Source organism: Physella acuta, unplaced genomic scaffold, assembly GCF_028476545.2.
Source record: "Physella acuta isolate Inbredline_101_S28 unplaced genomic scaffold, ASM2847654v3 ptg000371l, whole genome shotgun sequence".
Taxonomy (NCBI): Eukaryota; Metazoa; Mollusca; class Gastropoda; family Physidae; genus Physella; species Physella acuta.
In genome coordinates, this window is record NW_026731890.1 from 206,041 (window position 1) to 226,644 (window position 20,604).

The 20,604-nt window shown below is 33.4% G+C and overlaps 1 protein-coding gene across 1 annotated transcript; it reads right to left on the reverse strand.

The window, feature by feature from the left end:
* Window positions 1-19,241: 19,241 nt before the first annotated feature.
* LOC131941738 (thyrotropin-releasing hormone receptor-like) lies at window positions 19,242-20,291 on the reverse strand. Its single transcript, XM_059301201.1, has one exon. It carries the CDS (start codon window positions 20,289-20,291, stop codon window positions 19,242-19,244), a length of 1,050 nt encoding a protein of 349 aa, XP_059157184.1.
* Between the last annotated feature and the right edge of the window lie 313 nt (window positions 20,292-20,604).

Consider the following 20,604-nt stretch of genomic DNA (forward strand, 5'->3'; position numbering starts at 1 on the left):
CTAGGGACAAACACATTATATAAACAACATAATAAATAAACACAATATTGACATCCTACTTTTACAGGAAACTAACATTTGAACTACAGAAGAAGCAAATAAACTAGATGCATAATTAATATCGACAGTCTCAAGCTAAACATCACTCGATCAGCCCTCAAGTAAATTAACATTTTAGAACAGTCTTCTGTTTCCCAAGTTTTAAAAGTGCACAACCTGAATGGTAGAAAGAGATACACACCTCACCCCCCCCCCTCTCTCTCACACACACACACTTCCCCCCACTCAACCGGACTGGCGGATTTTTCAAGGTAGGGTGACCTCTTTGCCAAGGGTCAATTATATGTCATGGAAAGTTTTGGAATGATAGATCAGTATGTGTACTGCAGAGACACTTCTCCCAAGGTCGTTTCTATTTCTGTCCATGGGCGGCTACAATGTGAACTTTTGACTCCTCAGCTAAGGACAAAGCACAGTAAACTAAGCAGTCAAGAGAAACCTAATTTGCACACCTTATTTTAGTCTAGTTCTTATGCCATTTTATTTTCTCCATTTGATTATTATATATGCAATTGATGTTCATGTCTTTGATGCTGTGTAAAATCTATCAAATAAATAATTATTACTGATTTAAATGTTTAAAACAATTGAATTAATAAAACAATAAAAAAAAAAAAGGAAAAAAAAACGAATTGAGGACTGTATAGATATAGATGTTTGAAAGGGAAGAGTGTTTGCTTTTACGTGTCTCATTGTAATAACATAACTTTTCCGATTGCTTAAAATTTGTATCATTTTAATTCTCTGTAATCCCAAATTCATTTCAGCTCTACTTTAAAAAAAAACAACAAATTCCCCCTTCCCCCCCCCCCTCGTCCCCTCAGCCCACCACGCCGAGAAAAAAAAATCCATTGAATCATCATTTAATTACACATTTGCATTTTCAGTTTCAGGTTGGTTTTTAATTTTTAATTTTTCTTTATATTTAGACGTTTTGTATTACATCTATGTATATGTAAACCATCTTAAATGAATGAAAGCAGGCTACAAGTAAGAAAGAAATATTACTATTGTAATATATTGTAATATATTGTATTACTATTTCGTTTTCATTTGATGTTCGAAATTATGTAAGAATTTGATGCTGATGTACTTGTTTTCAATTGCAAATAAAAGTATTAAAAAAAAAAAAAAAATAATTAATGAGAGTAATGTTAATTTACTTAAGGGCTGAAAGAGTGATGTTTGGCTTGAGACTGTCTAAATTAAAATTAATACTTTATTTATTGTTTTCCTGTACATAATAATAATTTAGAGAAGTAATTAATTGCTTTTTAATTTGTTTAGTAAAAATCTATTAAAAGGAGCTTATGAGCACACATATGTAACTATTTAAAAAAAGGAAATAAGTCATGGACGTGTTTTGAATGTTAGGCTATCTCTCACACTACAGCTTATGGTTTAAAAGCAAGGGGAAAAAGAAAATACAAGAGCGTGTGATGGTGTCTATAGAATAAAGATAATCCAACCGCAGCTGCAGTATTCTTTTTACAAAACAACCATCAAGTCGAAAATGCAAGAAAATTAATCTTTTAACTATAAAAAATTGATTATGGTCGGCTGTGTGCCCCTAAATGACGTGGCACTGTAGTTCCGCCCCTGAGGCTACAAAAAATCAGATTTGGGGACAGCTTACAGCAAACACTAAAATAAAATAAAAATAAATTAATTTAAAAAATCATTTTATCGCTAGAACTTTTTAATTTCAGCATAAGTTCAAGACAATAAAAACAGATAGTCTGTCAGGGTTTTGTCCAAACGATGGTTGATATTATACAAAATAGATTGGAAAAGTGAATGGATTAAGTTAATCAAACGTCCATTGGATATACGAAAAAAATAAGGGGGTTGTTCTGTTGTATGCCATTTATTACCCATTTCGACGTTTTTAAATTGTATCATACTTAAAAGCGTAGGTCCCTATGATCCTGGTCCTGTTATAAAACTATTGCTGCTAATTTAATTAACTGCCAGTTTAAAATTATGGTTTAATTAAAAAACGGATTAGATTAATTTAATCGTCTACTTATTTATCGGCTTTGTGACTTGTTTTGCTCCTTATATTTTGCTTGAGTAAGCATTATTCATTTGTTTACTTTGCAATAATATTAAGGCTGTAGTCGAACACTAGTAAAATACACTTTTAAGACCATACTAAACTACATTATAAAATATAATATTATAACAAAAGGACATACCACCCTACCCCCTTTGTTTCACAACAAAATGTACATAGCTAAGATCAGTGGCGTAGCGAGGTCGGGTGTCACCCGGTGCGGCACTTAATGGTGTCACCCCCCAGAGGCGTAGCGACCCTTCCCGGGGACAAACTTTCAAACTTTCGTTTTGCACCCCCCCCCCCCCTCAAGTTTTCGATTTGCACCCCCCCCTCTCAAACTTTCGATTTGCACCCCCCCCCCCTCAAGTTTTTCTCTATATATTTTGCTATTTTTTGCCTTGGTGTCACCCCCTTAAATGGTGTCACCCGGTGCGGTCCGCACCCCCCCCCCCTCGCTACGCCTCTGGCTAAGATAAATTCTGCACTTGGGCCACTGATAATTAAGAGCCAGTTAGGAGACTTTTAGGTTAGGGTTAGCGATGCGTACAGAGCGGCGACCAAACTCGCGTATACTTTGTTGCCGTTATAAGTTTGCCGTCGAGATGCAAATTATAATACCAATAATGTATGTGATGCTTTATTATGTTAAATGAAAATCATGCCACATGAACTAAAACTAAATAAAATATATAACTTGCTTTCTAAACTGTTTGATGTAGTTTGCCGTTGTTCAATGTTTTCTTTAAAAAAAGACACAAAAATACGAAAAAAGTAATTAAGACTTGCAAAGATGTAAAATATATAACAACATTTATTAATTAAACTTAAAAATTGAAAAACACAATTAGTAGGACACTAAAATGATTTTTTAAAGAAAGTAAATGTAAACCCTCAGCACCACAACACGTACAAGAATCAACATTGTTAATACATTTAATATTCTTGTGATTTCATACCCATTTAATTTTAATGCTATTTTTGTACATTTTCTTTTTTTATTTGTTTGTATGTTTCATCGTTTTTAAGATGTGGTTGTATAATTTTATTATTCATAATTTTAAATCTAATGATCTCGTATATTTTTTTGATTGATTTTGTTACGTTTCCACGGCTTGTATGTTGAGATTGTTTAGCCTTTATTTATTTTTGTATTTCATTTTATTTGTATATTTAGTGTTTGATTTAGATGTTCTTTTTTAAATTCATTTTATTTACGTTTTTCATTGTTGGAGTTTATGTTTTCATGCTTTTATATTTCGGTGTTAAAAAAACATCGTGGTCGAATGAATAAGCGATTGGCTGCTAGCCCTAAGGTCTCGGTTTGCACTTGATGAGTCCACCCAGTTCTAATGAGTACCTGTCTTAAGATGGGGAAAGTTAAGGCGGCTGGGCATAACGCTGACTACACCATCCCTTTATATGCCGAGAAACATATGCAATCTACTTCATCTCTATTCATCTGTATTAATACATTGAAGCGCACTATGTTTTAAAGCAACACAAAGAAGCTCTCATTCATCGCTGTACAATCTCCTTAAACTTTTCATAGGCCACTGGGAGCGTGTAGATCACAGGGTTGACGGCAGAGTTTAGCGGCAGTACAAACACAGCGAGCCAGCCGTAGGTCTCCGGGCTAAACTGGTGTCCAGCCGCCGACATCAGACCAATGATACAGACAGGGAGCCCGCATAAAATGTTGGAGATGACGACAATGGAAAGGTTGGTGGCCACGGCTATCTCACGCTTGCGATGTAAGTGTGTTAGTATCTCAGAATCTGAAGATACTGTAATTTCTCTAAAAACGACAATTTGTCCGATTATTATAAGCAATATTAACGCGAAATTAAAAACGGTATGAAGAATAAAGGAAAATAACCAGCCTGTTGGGTTTTTCAGCATAACAGGGAGTCCTAAGCACATAGCATTAGAAGAGTACACCTGTATATCTGGTAATACAACTGGTATAAGGGCGATCAGACACCCCACACACCACACTGAACTAACGATAGATAGTAGACCGCAGCGTGAAAAGTTAGGCTTATCAAAGGGTTTGTTAAAAATAAAATATCGATCTAACGTGATAAGTAAAACGAAAAGTGTTGACGTCTCAGTTGAGAGTGTAGCGAGAAAACCTGCGGCCTTACACAGTGAACTGTGTCGCCATTCCGTGTCATACAACACGTAGTCGTCACGGTAGTAAACATCAGCTCCTGCTATCAACAATAAGTACACGCTCATTACCAGATCGGACAGCCCAAGGTGTGTTACGTACCACCTGTAGCCTTGTTTTAAAACATTCTTCTCATAGAAAACCCTGAAGCCAATGACTACAGCATTACCTGCTGAACCGACCAGCGCCACCAACCATATCAACGTACGTTTTACACCATCACCCAGAAGATTATCACAAGAAGAGATGACATCAACAGGCGAGAAGCAGGTATCAGCAGTTATCCCAGGTCCATTCAAATCTTCACAGCAGAAACTGTAGCTATCAGTGTATAGTGCCGAAACAATTCGAAACTTTTTTAAAGCGTTCGATGTTTTTAAATCAAAATCCAATTCTGTATTTCGAATATCTAATGTTTCAATCAGTAAAGCTTTATCAAACCACTCAACGCTGGCTAGTTTTGTAAAACTTACATTTAAATATTTCAGTGAGAAATCTTGGTGATAATAAAATGTAATTACACTAGTCTTTGTGTTTGACAAGTCTATCGTTTCTAAAAAGGGTAACAAAGATATATGAATTTTAAATTTTGTAACAGATGTATGAGATAAATTTAAAAAGCGTAAACCTGGCAAATAAAAAGATAAAACATCCAAATAGTCAAAGACAATGTTGTTGAAGCTGACATCAATGTAGTACGTGTGGAGTAAACTGTGTATCACGGAAAGTAAAAATTTGTTGAGACTGCTAGTGTTTAAATTACAGTTGGATACATGAATTTCCAAAAGTGTTTTAAATACAAATCGTGGAGGTATATCCGCACGAGATAAATCAGTTCCAGATAAAAATAAAACTTTTGTGCTGGAATCTAGAGCATGTAACATATCGGAGTGATTAACTTGACTTGTGTTATTTACTTTAGCTACGCCCAACATGCAAGAAAATCCATCAGGGCATCTTCCGTGACACAGCTGTTCATCTTGACCATCAAGACAATGTTTGATTCCATCACAAATGTTTATAAAATCAAGCAACCTCCAATCAACAGAGCTGAGACACATAATTAAATTACCCCACAACGGTTTTTGTAGTAAACTATAAGTAGAATAGAATGTTTCATCATCCCCTAAAACACAATCTTTTGTCTTATCATTCAGCAGGTATAGCGGAATACAGTAAGATTGATAACATTTATAGAAACCTTGATAACATACATGGTGTTCACAGTTATGTAAGTGTGATAAATCGTGACAGCCTAACACTCGTCTCGAATATCGACCTTTCAAATAAATACATCGTGGGGCAAATCTTTGCGAAATATATCGTGGCACACTGGTATTTGTAATTTGACAAACAGTAATTGGTTTACTTGAATCATTTTTAAAAAAACACTCGCTGTGTGTGCAATTTAAATCGAATAAATTCGTTAAATTATTGTAACTCACAACTTTGAAATCAAAACTCGCAAAGTCAGATCTATTCGCAAACCAAAAAGTAGGTAAACATGTCCCATCAGTTGTCAGGGTTTCCGAACAATCCTGACAACCCTCCTCGTCAGTATTATCAAGACAATCATGCACACCGTCACATATCTGATGTAGACCTATGCACGTTTCCCTGAGGTTGTAAGGCATCAGGGAGTTCAGACAATACAGGCGACTGTTGCAGACAGCGCCTCTTGCACGTAGGCAAAACGATTCGTCTTCGCCATCGTCACAATCTACAAATCCGTCACACATGAGACTGTAGGGAATGTTCACGGGTCGATCAAGTGTAACATCTGTACATTTCAGTGCGGACAATTCTAAAACGTATTGATTGTTGAAAAATGTGTCGAATACACTGAAAAAAAAGATGATATATATATACATAAAAAGAAAAAGAAAAATGTCTATATATATATATATATATATATATATATATATATATATATATATATATATATATATATATATATATATATATATATATATATATATAATGACATTATTTCCGTTCATTGCACGGCCATCACCCCTTCACCTCCCCCCCAAAAACAATCTGAGCTCACTTCAGCTTAGATCAGCTCAGTTATCGTAGCTCAGCTTACCTCACCTCAGTTCAGCTCAGCTTAGCTTAGCATAGCCTAGATAGACCATCCACCCCCCCCCTCCCCCTCAACCCCCCTCCCCTCACACACACACAAACATCACTCCGAGAAAATAACACATTTGCTCATCAAATGAGCCTAGCTGAGCTGAGCTGAGCTTAGCTACATTAAATAGATTAGATAGATTAGATAGATTAAATAGATTCTATAGAAAGTTTAAAATAATGTTTACCCTTTCGGTTCCTTTGTTTCTGTTGTTGATGTCAAACTCGAAATGTTCGACTCTTCTTCGTCTTTAGTTAGTTCGGTGTTGTAAAGCACATTACTAGCATCGACTTCACAAATTACAATTGAAAAGATTTTTTGATCATTATGTACTGGAATCCAAATAGGCAGATTATAATTATGCTCTATTTTACCTTCAGATTTCGTGTACTTCAATGCTAAGCATTTCTGCAATTTTCTTGTTACTTGATGAAGAATAGTTTGAAGTTTGATATCTGTCGAACTATTAAACTTTACGGTTGTATAATGTTCTTCACAAAAGTCGATTGGAATATATAATGTGTCTAACTTTCTAAAACGAAAACTTAGTGAATTAACGAAACCGCCTAAGAAATTAAATTCAAGTTCATTCTCGACTGAAACTAAGTTTGAGTTAAGGTTTTCACAATAGGATATTGCTGTATTATAATCTCCAGTGATGTTTAACTCTACAATCTTATAGCAAGACAGTAAAGGGAAGTAACTGTCTTGTCTTAGTGCTGCCCAGCCCGTGGTACACTCCCCGCATAACGCCATCGATATAAAATTGTTTGACGAAAAATCGTCTGCGAAAATAAACTGGTCAAAATGATTTGTCGTATTTTCTGTTAATCTAATACTGTATTGAACCAAACCGTTAACGATCTCAAATGGATTATCAAAAATTATAAATTCACTTTTAAAATAAATTAAAATTAAAACCGGAGTCCTATTAGAGAACCCTTTATTATACTCAGTTAAATATTTGATTGAGTTAGTGCTAATTTTTTCTTGAAATCCAGATATTTTCATACACATTTTAATAGTCTGCAGCTTATTATCTACGCTGTAATTATCAACACGTAAAGATTGAAGTAGACGAAACATTTCTAACGAATTATTATAATCATCGAAACTAACCCGAGTCAAAAATTCACCATTTTCGCCGCATGTAAAAATAGCTACTCTAGTTTTTAAAGTTGTATTAGACGTTTCAGAAAGAAACAGCCGAATTATATTCTTCGATCTTGCCTTGTCAATATTGTTAAAGGACTCAAAGAAAAGAAGTAAGTCTATATCAGGTGATCGGCAATTCTTTATCGGGAAAGCTGAGTTGAATCCTGTAGGGTAAAATTGATGAATACATGAATTGATTGGTTGGTGATTTCATGAATAGATAAATGTATGCATGTATGCATATATTCATATGTGCTGTGCATATATGGACGTATGAATGTAAGCACGTATAGATATTTGTATGAAAGCATTCATGTATTCAAGTTTGTATGTATGAATGTATGCAATATGCTTGTATGGAATAATTGATGGAATAACTGATGGGTGGATACATATTTATACGAATATATATATATATATACATATATATATATATATATATATATATATATATATATATATATATATATATATATATATATATATATATATTTATATATATATATATATATATATATATATATATATATATATATATATATATATATATGTATTGCTTTTTAAGGTTTCCCAATTGAGAAAAAACTTGAATGAAAGAAATATTTATACATTAAATACTTATAAATTAAAAAATAAGATATTTTAATTTACTATCTTAAAAATATTTTAATTTTTATCAAAGAAACTTACCAAATCTAATATGTTTTGAAGTCACATAACAACTATGTGCCAACATCAATAGTCCAAAGTTTAGTGAAAACAACATTATAGTAGATTAAATAATCCTAACGAAAACGATTTTGAAAATGTTTTATCATTGTATGCACTAAATACAGAAATGCTTTTAATAATAATACTTTCTTTACACAATAAAATAAAACACACGCACATACACACACACACACACATATATATAATATATATATAATATATATATATATATATATATATATATATATATATATATATATATATATATATATATACTTATAAGGTATACTTTTTTCAGTTGAGACCCAACATGTACACAATCATCTGTCTCCATTCAACACATTCTACAATGTTGTCTTAATATACTCAATGTGTTTGCTTCTACTAAACCAGACATTTAGAATGATTGCTTGTTTACTGCGCAGTTATAGCTTAAATGGGTGGGGCTTTATATAAATATTGTTGACATTGTTATTTAGACTTAAATATAAATTACGATTTTTCTTCTTATATAATATATTATATAAGAGGGCACATATAAAAACCTCTTTCGTAAAGCTGTTTATATCGTCGAGGTAAGTTTCGCTATATTATAATACTATCGCTTTATTATATTACTATAGATTTATTATAATACTTTAGTTTATTATAATACTATAGCTTTACTATATTACTATAGCTTTATTGTAGTACTATGCTTTTATTATAATACTATGCTTTTATTATAATACTATAGCTTTATTATAATAATATAGCTTTATTATATTGCTATAGCTTTATTATAATACTATAGCTTTATTATATTACTATAGCTTTACTATATTACTATAGCTTTACTATATTACTATAACTTTATTATAATACTATAGCTTTATTATATTATGAATTAAATAAGTATTAAACGTGTACACAAACTTTTAAATTTAGTAGTTAGTTGACTTTTCAAGAAACATTTTTTTTAATTAACTTTTCTAATTAATCTAATTGTTGTCCCTCTAGTTTGGGATATTGCTATTTCCTTGTACTTTTTTGTCCCTCTTGGTTTCAGATAATGTTATTTCATTGTACTTTTACTGCGTCGCTTTCGTAGTTAATTAAATTTAAGATGTATTTTAATATTAATTAACAACGCTATGTTTAGTTGATTAAATTAAAAAAAAAATAATTTATAAGTGCAAATAATATTACGTTTCTGTGATTTATATTGCACGACATTTTTAGTTTAAGATATATATTATACTAAAATGTAAATACACTTGCAATATTAAAGAAATCAAACTTTACGTATGAATGAATAAGAAGCATCAATGTTTATGTAATTTATTTGACCATCATTTATGGTGAAAAGACACTGTCTCCTGGCAATTTTAATTTCAAATCTAAAGAGGTAAATTTTCTTGTTTAAATTGTTTTTTCTGGATTGTGGTAAGTTGAGTATGTTATGGGTGTTGTTCGCATTAATTAGATTCGCAGCTAGCGTACGCTAGCTGCTGCGATTAAAGTATAATATTAGTTCAAAGATATGCGTTATGATAACATGTAATTTACATTTTTAATGAAACATATATTTTTGAGTACTGCAGGTCACTCTTCTGGTTTTAGAGTACGTGCCTGATTTGTAGAAATGGATTGAAACTTGGTCAGTACCGCCTGGGTTACACCCAGGGGCTTGGGACCCAAACCAGACGTGGGGTCAGTTCAGTTCGTCCGACTTGACCATGACATGAGGTCAGGTCATTTCGACCGACTTGACCATGACATGTGTCACCGTTTCAGTAAAACATACTGGCTAGAGTACTCAGTAATATATATTTGCGAGAAAAAACATTTTCGCTTAAATGACATAATCATTCTAGATTATTAAATAAATATATTTGTTTATTACTAATTTGTGTTATTTAATCATGCTTTCAGGCGAAAAAAGTTTTGCCAAAGATGGAGGTGTTAAGGATATCGTTAATAGTTTTAATGTTAAGTATGTATTTTTTAAAAATAGTATTGTAATTTAGCAACAGCTCTTGATAACTAAGAAAATGTACTGATGACATGACATGACATGACATGACATGACATGACATGACATTATATGACATTATATGACATGACATGACCCATTGTGTATTATATGACTGCTCAGTCCAGTAAAGTACGGTACGGTACTGTTATATTTTTTTTCTAGGTAAAATAAATAATTTCCCTATCAAAGACTGCAGAAATGGGAAGATTGATGTCGTTATGTATGTTGGATCCATCAACGATGTACAAAAATCAAGACTTCAAGTCGTTGTGCAACAGTTCTTACCTGAACTAGACAATAGCTCCGTCACAAATAGCATATCAATTTTCTTAACCTCCAACCTAACCACGCCATTGATTTGCTCTAATAACAAAACAACAAGCGGAGAGATCTTACAAGAAATAAAGTTACTAAAAGAAGTAACAGAACAAATTGTTGTATTGCTAGATACAATTTATTTGCATTCTGAAGCATATTTCTACGATAATTTAACTGATACCAACAGAAGAAAAGTCAGTATAATATTTTGCGAAAATTGCGAGCTTGCACTTGGTGATACTTATGTTTTTGAAGATTATTTTTTTAATATAAAAAACTACATAAGACATACCTTTGTAATCTACATAACCAAGTTACTGCAAGTAAAACAAGAATCTCAAAAATTTCTTGACGTTGCGTACATATCTAACGAAGACGATCTAACGAAGAACCAATTAGTTTCGATGTTACTTTGCCGTCAATGTAAAAATGGTTGGTTTATATTTAGCAATAGCTCAGCTCATATACCTGACTCATGCTACAAGTTTGAAGTTGCACAAACTTCGGTGAGTAACGACCGTGTTATGAACTATTGCAAGACATTAAACTCAAACATCGTTTTAATTGAAACTATGGAGGAACTTGAATTTTTAAAATATAAAGTATCAGGTTTACTTTACCAAGGAAAACAGAACATGTTAAATGAGTCGCACTTAATGGCAACTGGGATGTGCAGGCAAAATACTTTCAAGTTGAATAATGGGCGACCATTTATTTTCGGAAAATCAATGAGTAGCTTTAGCGAAATGATCTTTTGTTATGCATTAAATTTCTCCATATATAAGTCGGGCTACGAAGTATCTTGGACAGCGGAGTCAAACTATGAACACACTACCACCTTACTTCTGTGTGAATTTCAAATGCAACATGCAACTTTAAAAGATTCTATAAATAAACCAATACTTTCAAATACTTTTAAAAGTAAGTTAAATTTTGAAAAAAATATTGGCTTAAATTTTGAAATTTCGATTCCTATGTTTAAGTGTGGGGAGCATCCGTCGTATATTCCTTACAGTTACGTGTACGACAGTCATCAAGATTGTAACGGCATAGAGGACGAGCTTATCTTTAAATCAGGAGAAGAGCCGTATTCCCTCTGCTTAGAGAAATTTAGCTGTAAAATCGGTACGATTATGGAATGGTTTACCGACGCTTGCATTTCGAATGAAAGACGATGTGACGGAGTCATCGACTGTCCTTCTCAGATCGACGAACAAAGCTGTGAAAACTGCATGGAGACGTCTTTTAACGCTGGGGCATGTCTACCTAGCCAGTGGTTTTTTAATGAGAGTTCTTCGGTGTTTTTTATTCAGAGACGGCATGAAATAATTTCGAACGGCATTTCTGAAACGGAACGAATACTGACAAAGTGTGGTACGGTAGACTGCTTCGAAGTATATGATCTAAACGAAGTACTTACCCATTGTGTTCAAAAACGAAATCTGCAAGTTAATTCTAGTATCTCTAAACAAGAAGACTTACATGAGCATCCCACAAATTTATTTGCAGCAAAATGTGTTTACCTTAAGGGCCATTACACAAAGCGTCCCATGGGATGTCCAGATTCATCACATTTAGAAAACTGTAGTTCATATATCTGCACAAACGGGTTGTTTAAATGCCCAATGTCTTTTTGTGTTCCTTATTACATGCTCAACGATGGCGTCTACGACTGTCCTAGAGGCGAGGACGAAACTGTAAATACAAACCATTTTTTGTCTGGCTCCGTGAACCTGTTTGAATGTCGAGGTTCTCGTGTTCTCATCCACCCAGCCCATGTTTGTGATGGTCACGATCATTGCCCCACCGGTGACGATGAAAGTCATTGTTACGAGATTTGTCCTGTAGGCTTTACCTGTCATTATGGCGTTACAACCGTCACTGACCATAAGAATGTTAATTGGAATCAACTGTTTGATTTTATACCTGTCAAAACTAAAGTGCTAATTTTATCTGGGCTAGAGTTAAAACGTGATTTAAAATATACATGGCGAATTAAAATAGGGATGTTAGATCTGCTAGAAATACATATGTCAAATTGCAGTCTTGATCAGAAATATTTGCAAATATTGTTCACATATTTTTCTTTGAATAAATTATATTTCATTGATTTAAGTTACAATAATTTTCATTCATTTAATTTGTTTCAAATAATAACTTCTTCCGGTACAACATTTAGCTCTACGTTTGAGTATTTTAATGTCAAGTTTTTAAATTTATCCCACACGATGATGAGCCAGTTCAATCTTACTGATGGTATATTAGAAACGCTTGATCTGTCCTTCTCGCAAGTCCAAGCATTTATTGTTTCCTTTGAAAGACCTAACTATTTTCTAAGATACTTAAATTTAAGCAACACAGAACTTAATTCCATTGTGTTCTCTAAAAATGCTCAGCTTAATATAGGAACTTTGGATTTAAGAAATACACACATTGATTTTAATAATCTACCGTCTATGAATTTAAACTTAGTATATATAGAATCCAATGTCTACGTGGATAACTTTGTACTTTGCTGTTTCTTAAATACCGTACCTAGTAAATGTTTAGCAGGTAGCAGTAGTATTTCAACGTGTGACCACTTTTTTGGTGATGTGGCCATTCATGTTATTCTATGGTTTGTTGCTACTTTCGGGGCTGCAGGTAATATCAGTATGATTACTGTCTTATTTATATACCATCACAAATATTTAAAACATCGGTACATGCATTTCGTCACGCATCTATGCTTGGCTCATCTCCCGATTAGCATATTCCTGTTTATGATTTTAATTATCGATGTTTCGTTTCGTGAAACATATTTGTCGATTGTCGTAGATTGGCGGTTGAGTCGACTATGTAAAGCTGCCGATTTTTTCGCAACTTTGTCTTATGAATCTTCAGCGATGTTACTATGCCTTCTGTCAGTGGTCCTCCATGTTTTCTTAACATCCGCTTCTTCAGATCAATGGGTTATAAAATTTAATTCTGCTGTTTCAGCTTTTTACGTGTGGGGTTGGTGTTTGCTGTGCTCTCTTTTGCCAACAATGTTTTCTAATTTTCAGTTTTACTCCTCTAACGCTGGATGTTTTAGTTTGCCATTTTTCGTAAACCATCCCATTGGCTGGATTATTTCTTTTACATTATATATTATTGTGATACTTCTTCTAGTAGTTTTTCTTATAGTAAGATTATTTTTTCTACTGAAACCCGTTGTATTTTCTCCCATCTCTGACCAACGCCCACACAATCTTGATGACGAGGAGGTGAAGGTCATTAAACTAATCGTGTTGGCTACAGCCTTACACGCCCCCTGTTTTCTTATTGTGTCTGTGACAGGTGTCATGACAGCACTCGGGGTGACATTTAGTCCTCAAACTATCGTTTTGGTTTCTTTTGTGTTACCTCCCTTAAATTCTATCATTGGTCCTACAATTGCTGTTGTAAATGTTTTCAAAGAATGGTGGAAGGAGTTTAAAAATGGTTCGCAAAGACATTAGCCGTGAAATGTTTCTTTAATGTAAGGTCTTTTTTTTTTAAAAACAAAAAAAAAACAGAGTGATGGGGGGGGGGGGGGCATGGGAAATAATGTTATCGAAAAACTATTCATGATCGCTGTGTTTGTAATATGGAATTCCAGAATTTACTATTTCATTAGGAATTATAGTAAGAATTTAAAAAACAACGAATTTAATGATCTATATTTTCCGCTGGCGTCTATTGAATGATACTGAAATGTATCTATTCCTGTCGTTGTGTCTATGTTATAACATCTGTACCGTTACCTTTTCGCGAACGATGTACACTTTTAATCGATGTACACTTTTAATCGATGTACACTTTTAATCGATGTACACTTTTAATCGATATACACTTTTAATCGATGTACACTTTTAATCGATGTACACTTTTAATCGATGTACACTTTTAATCGATGTACACTTTTAATCGATGTACACTTTTAATCGATGTACACTTTTAATCGATGTACACTTTTAATCGATGTACACTTTAATCGATGTACACTTTTAATCGATGTACACTTTTAATCGATGTACAATTTTATTTTACTCAAACTTGGCCGAAAATTCATTGATGGGATAATTTTCTCTATATTAAATTGAGATAAATTTAGTTAAACGTTGAATATTGTTGCTATTTATTAATTAGTTTATCGGGAACGTATTTTGATAAGTTTTTAAGCGGCCTACATGAACAAAAGCCTCTGTGCCTACTATTGTTACTATTTTAAAATACTTTATTATTGTTATTATTGTTATTATCAATATTATTATTATTATTATTATTATTATTATTATTATTATTATTACTATTATTATTACTATTATTATTATCTAGTATGCTATGAATATTTTAAAATATTTAAAAATAATTAGATTATTTTCCACTCATTTCGGAAACCCTTGATTAATGCAGTAGTGGTTAGTTTTCATACATTGGTTTACTTATATTCATTTTTAGGTTTACATTAAAATATAGAAACATCTCATTTATCATCAGTTAATATTTACACGCAAATGTACTTTGCCAGCGGAGTTTGGAATTTTATCATGTTTAACTATGTAAAGGGAGGCTACTGTATTGTGAATGAGAAACTATATTTCGCCAATAGTTATATACCTTTAATTGCAATGTCGTATTTTTGTGATATTTCTTCCTTGATTTATTCACAGAGCCATAATTATAGAGAGAAAATACTTCTACTAGAAAATACATCTACTAAATTTTAGTATCTAGAATGATCTATGTTCCCCCTCACCCCAAACACTAACGTATACATCTAACATGTTGTCATTGTATTGCCTAAGTGTTTTTGAGAAATGAAATACAACAAAAGGTACTAGTGAGGGGCAGTGTGGTAGGGAGATAGAGCACTCGTCTTTTATTCTGAAAGACAAGGGTCAAAGTTCTTGAGTAAATCCTGTCCTGACGTGTATACCCTCTCAGTCCCATCTCAAGAAATTGATATAAACGACAGATGAGCAGGTTCGTAATCGACTCACACGCCGAGGTCAGTGAGACACGTGAACTCTTCTTCACCTGTCTATTCCACAGTCTGGTATGTAGACCATAACGTTTTACTGTTATAAAGCTTGTTTTTACTGTAGTAAAGCATTGTTGTATTTACTAAAACATTGTTGTATTTACTAAAACATTGCTATATTTACCATGATAGAGCATTATTATATTTATTATTATAAAGCATTGCTGTGTGTACTAAAAAGTTTTGTTTTTACTAAAGCAATGTTGTATTTACTATAGTTAAGCATTGCTGTATTTACTAAAGCATTGTTGTATTTACTAAAGCATTGCTGTATTTACTAAAGCATTGTTGTGTTTACTAAAGCATTGTTGTATTTACTTCGATAAAATATTGTTGTTTTACTATGATAAAGCATTGTTGTATTTACTAAAGCATTGTTGTATTTATTACGATAAAATGATTGCTTGTACTAAGATAAAGCATCGTGATTTAAGTAGATTAGTAAAAGTACCGTCTTGTGATCGACCCACCCATTCACTTTCGTTGATTGTGTCTACACAACCTCCCTATGAGATTACTAATGAAAGCCCCTTCCTAATTTTTATTTCTTGATAATTTCTGGAACGTCAAGTTCAGATAAAAAACACTGACAAACACATCTCGTAGAAAAAACTGACCAATACATCTTATAGAAAACACTGACAAATACATCTCGTAGAAAAAACTGACCAATACATCTCATAGAAAACACTGACAAACACATCTCATAGAAAACACTGACAAACACATCTCATAGAAAACACTGACCAACACATATCATAGAAAACATTGAACTACACATCTCATAGAAAACACTGACAAACACATCTCATAGAAAACACTGACAAACACATCTCATAGAAAACACTGACAAACACATCTCATAGAAAACACTGACAAACACATCTCATAAAAAATGTCATTGACCGGACGCTTCATTTTTCACAGCATGCAATGCGGAAGTTTGTTTTGTTTCGCTGAAATTGAAATCTGAGTTTTTGTATTTCTTTGCAACACCCTGATTAAAATGTAATAAATTCGCGTCGTCTTTGTGGTTTTTGTAATTAAACATAATTACTTGACCTAGCTGTCCTTGCGTAATCAAAAGCTCGAAGGAAGACAATTTGAGGTCATGTTTCGAAAAAAAATTTTTTTTTCAGTTTTAACAAGAATAATCATTACAGAGTTTCTTTGCAAAGATCGATAATGTAAGGGAAATTTAAATCTGGATATAAAGCAATTACAATTTTAATCGCATTAATATCAGCCCCACGACGGTAAAAAAAAGCAATATATAAATAAATGTAATTACATTTTGTAAAATAACTTACAAGTAAATTACTGAGATGATTAAATATTTAATTGAAATAAACGTTGTAATTACTAAAACCTAGCTACTTTATAAGGATGGATCTTATGACGGCTAAAAGCCACAGTATTTAAGTTCAAAGGATATGAGTACTTGATGTATAAAAATATAAAGGTTACCTTAGTGCAGTCCAAACATACGACTTAAATCTTCATCAGAGGTTAAACTGGTTCACAACTCTTCATAAAACTTGACTGGCATGTATGTTTTTGGTTTGTTACAAAATGAAACATACGCTAAATAAACTTTACTTCTACATTATATAAAAAATATTATAATTGATACAAATAAACACTCGGTTTAATTAAATCTGCAATAACAAATTGTAGCCATTATTTGTTTGAAAAAAGCACACAATTAAAATACTAAATAACCATTTCAGATAGTTTTACATTAACTTTAACATACATCTTTGCTAACAATAACATGACTTGGCACTCTGTATAGCGAATCTAACATTGATTTCGTTACCTTGAAAAAAATGTATATAAAAATATATATTTTTAGTGTCCAGAAGATCAACATACTTTAACAACGCACAGAGATTACATTGTAAAAATAAAGTTATGTTCTCGAGCCTAGGCCCAAGTGAAGTAGAGTTCACCTGATTCTTTGACTTCAGCAAAAGAAAGGGAAGGGGCAGTTTGGTCATCTCTAGGCTCAGACGCCTTTACATTCCCTAAAGTGAATTAGGTAGTCAACAGAGCTGGATTGACTCAGAACCGTCCGACTAACTTGACCACGGATTCGAACTCGAGGATTTCAGGTTAGCAGTCTATCACTCTACCATTAGGTCACTCCGTTACATAGATAACATTTAATCTATACATAGAAATGATGATCTTAACAGAAACTTAGACTTGGTGACGACACTTTACGGAAACAACATTTGGGCGCCTAGCAAGGATTTGTCTGTAAAGTAATTTCGATATCAACTTAGTTTGATTTCAATGTCTACATTAGCTTAGCGGATATATTTATGGACTTACAGCTTAGTTTGATTTCAATGTCTACATTAGATTAGCGGATATATTCGTTGACTTACAACTTAGTTTGATTTCAATGTCTACATTTGCTTAGCGGATATATTTATGGACTTACAGCTTAGTTTGATTTCAATGTGTACATTAGCTTTGCAGGATTATTCATGGACGTACAACTTAGTTTGATTTCAATGTTTACATTAGATTAGCGGATATATTCATGGTCTTACAGCTTAGTTTGATTTCAATGTCTACATTAGATTAGCGGATATATTCGTTGACTTACAACTTAGTTTGATTTCAATGTCTACATTAGCACTGCGGGTATATTCATTGACTTACAACTTAGTTTGATTTCAATGTCTACATTAGCTTTGCGTATATATTTATGGACTTACAGCTTAGTTTGATTTCAATGTCTACATCAGCTTTGCGGATATATTTATGGACTTACAGCTTAGTTTGATTTCAATGTCTACATCAGCTTAGCGGATATATTCATGGTCTTACAGCTTAGTTTGATTTCAATGTCTACATTAGATTAGCGGATATATTCGTTGACTTACAACTTAGTTTGATTTCAATGTCTACATTAGCACTGCGGGTATATTCATTGACTTACAACTTAGTTTGATTTCAATGTCTACATTAGCTTAGCGGATATATTCATGGACTTACAACTTAGTTTGATTTCAATGTCTACATTAGCTATGCAGGTATATTCATGAACTTGAGCATCGTGCTATAAGGCCAGGTCACTTGTTTATATCGTGTGGAATGTTAAAGCAAGGTTGACACAACAATACTGGTCCTACAAACAAGGTAAGAAAATAATAAGTACAAAGTAATAATTCAAAAGTATACAAGTAGGGCCTACAAAGTAATTATTCAAAAGTACATAAGACAAAGTAATAATTCAAAAGTAATATATCAAAAATATACAAGCAAGTACAAAGTAATAATTCAAAAGTACATAAGTACAAAGTAAAAAATAAAACTTACCTAAGTACAAAGTAATAATTCAAAAGTACATAAGTAGGCTACAAAGTAACAAATCAAACGTACATAAGTACAAAGTAACAAATCAAAAGAATATAACTACAAATTAATAATTCAAAAGTACATAAATACAAAGTAATAATTCAAAACTACATAAGTACAACGTAATAATTCAAAATTACATCATTTGACTATCTTTTTTCTTCATAACTTCACTTGTCGATTCGCCGCAACTATTTTTCTTCAAGAACATTTGAGGTTTTTCCTGAAGACGGCGCTAGTGGCCAGGTACAAGAAGATGTCGATGGCGTAGTTGAGCAGGTGTAAGATCTGACTTAACTGCTGCATGACGTGGAATAACGGCTCACATAATCTCGGGCCCGTTATGTGTGTGTTGATCAATGCTAATATCCGTACCACATAGCTCGGCATGTAGAAGACGATGTAGACGCTGGACACCCAGATTAACAAAGTGGTTGATCTCATCTGTGCTAGAGTCAGGATGTTGATTTTGTTCTGACGATTCGGCCCTGGTCTTAAACTTCGGTTTTGTAGCTTGAATTTTTTCTTTAGTTTCCTCACAGCTGTTAAAATTCGCAGGTTCAGAAAAAATATGGTAAAAAACGGCACGACAAAGACAACAACCGTGTCGGCGTAGGTGAATATACTTAAAAATTCAATGTAGTTGGGGTCAGTGACACAGGGGGATTTTTTGTTGGTGATGTCGAGGGTGAAGAAACTGTGCGAGTAGGCGATCAGGGACAAGATGGTGGTCAGCGAGATGGAGATGATGGACATTCTCTTGCTGCACAGGTAGGAGTATTTGAAAGGATGACAGACGATGACGTACCGCTCCATCATCATCAGCACCAGAAACCAGGCAGACAGGAAGCTGCTGACGTATGACGTGTACACGACGTAGAAACAACTTCCGGTCGCCCAGGCGAGAGAAGGGAAGTGGTTGACCAACGAGTTGACAACCTGGGTTGTCAGGAACATCATGTCAACCACGGCTAGCAGTGCTAGGTAGTGGCTACACGGCAGGTAGCGAAACGGGGTAGCCACGAAGATCAGGAAAGAAACGATGCCGCCCACAAACCCCAGGCCGCATATCGCAGGAACAGCGTACCTGTCGAAGGCTTTGGTCGCTTCTCTGATGACAACCATCTCCATGGTGATGTGACAGACGAGACCATTTTCGCTGGAGAAGTTGGCATTGACAAGGCTCCACTGGAAGTTGTAGTCGAAATCTTCTAAGTCTATCGTGTCCTCTATGTTAAATGTCGAGTTCATTGCTAGATTTGAGCTTAAAAATTTGAGTTCAACAAACGATATATTCTCATCTCTTCTGCTGTTGCTATGGGGACTACTCTCGAAAACAAACGACTGCAATTAAAAATGATATGTTTCCATCTACGCGTTAGATCTTTAACCTGTTGAATATAAGAGAAATAAAGTAATGAAAAATTAGTTTTATATTATTAATTATACATGGACACAGAACATTCACAGACGACAGTGTAGTGCTTGATTGAAGAAAAGAAAATTGCCTTTGCCAACTTATTTTAGCGCAGTTTTGTGTTTGCTTAGTTTTCTGTAGGGCATC

Bases quoted from the DNA above. Each gene is read 5' to 3' on its own strand.
- LOC131941738 (XM_059301201.1), bottom strand. From the start codon at position 20,291: ATGAACTCGACATTTAACATAGAGGACACGATAGACTTAGAAGATTTC.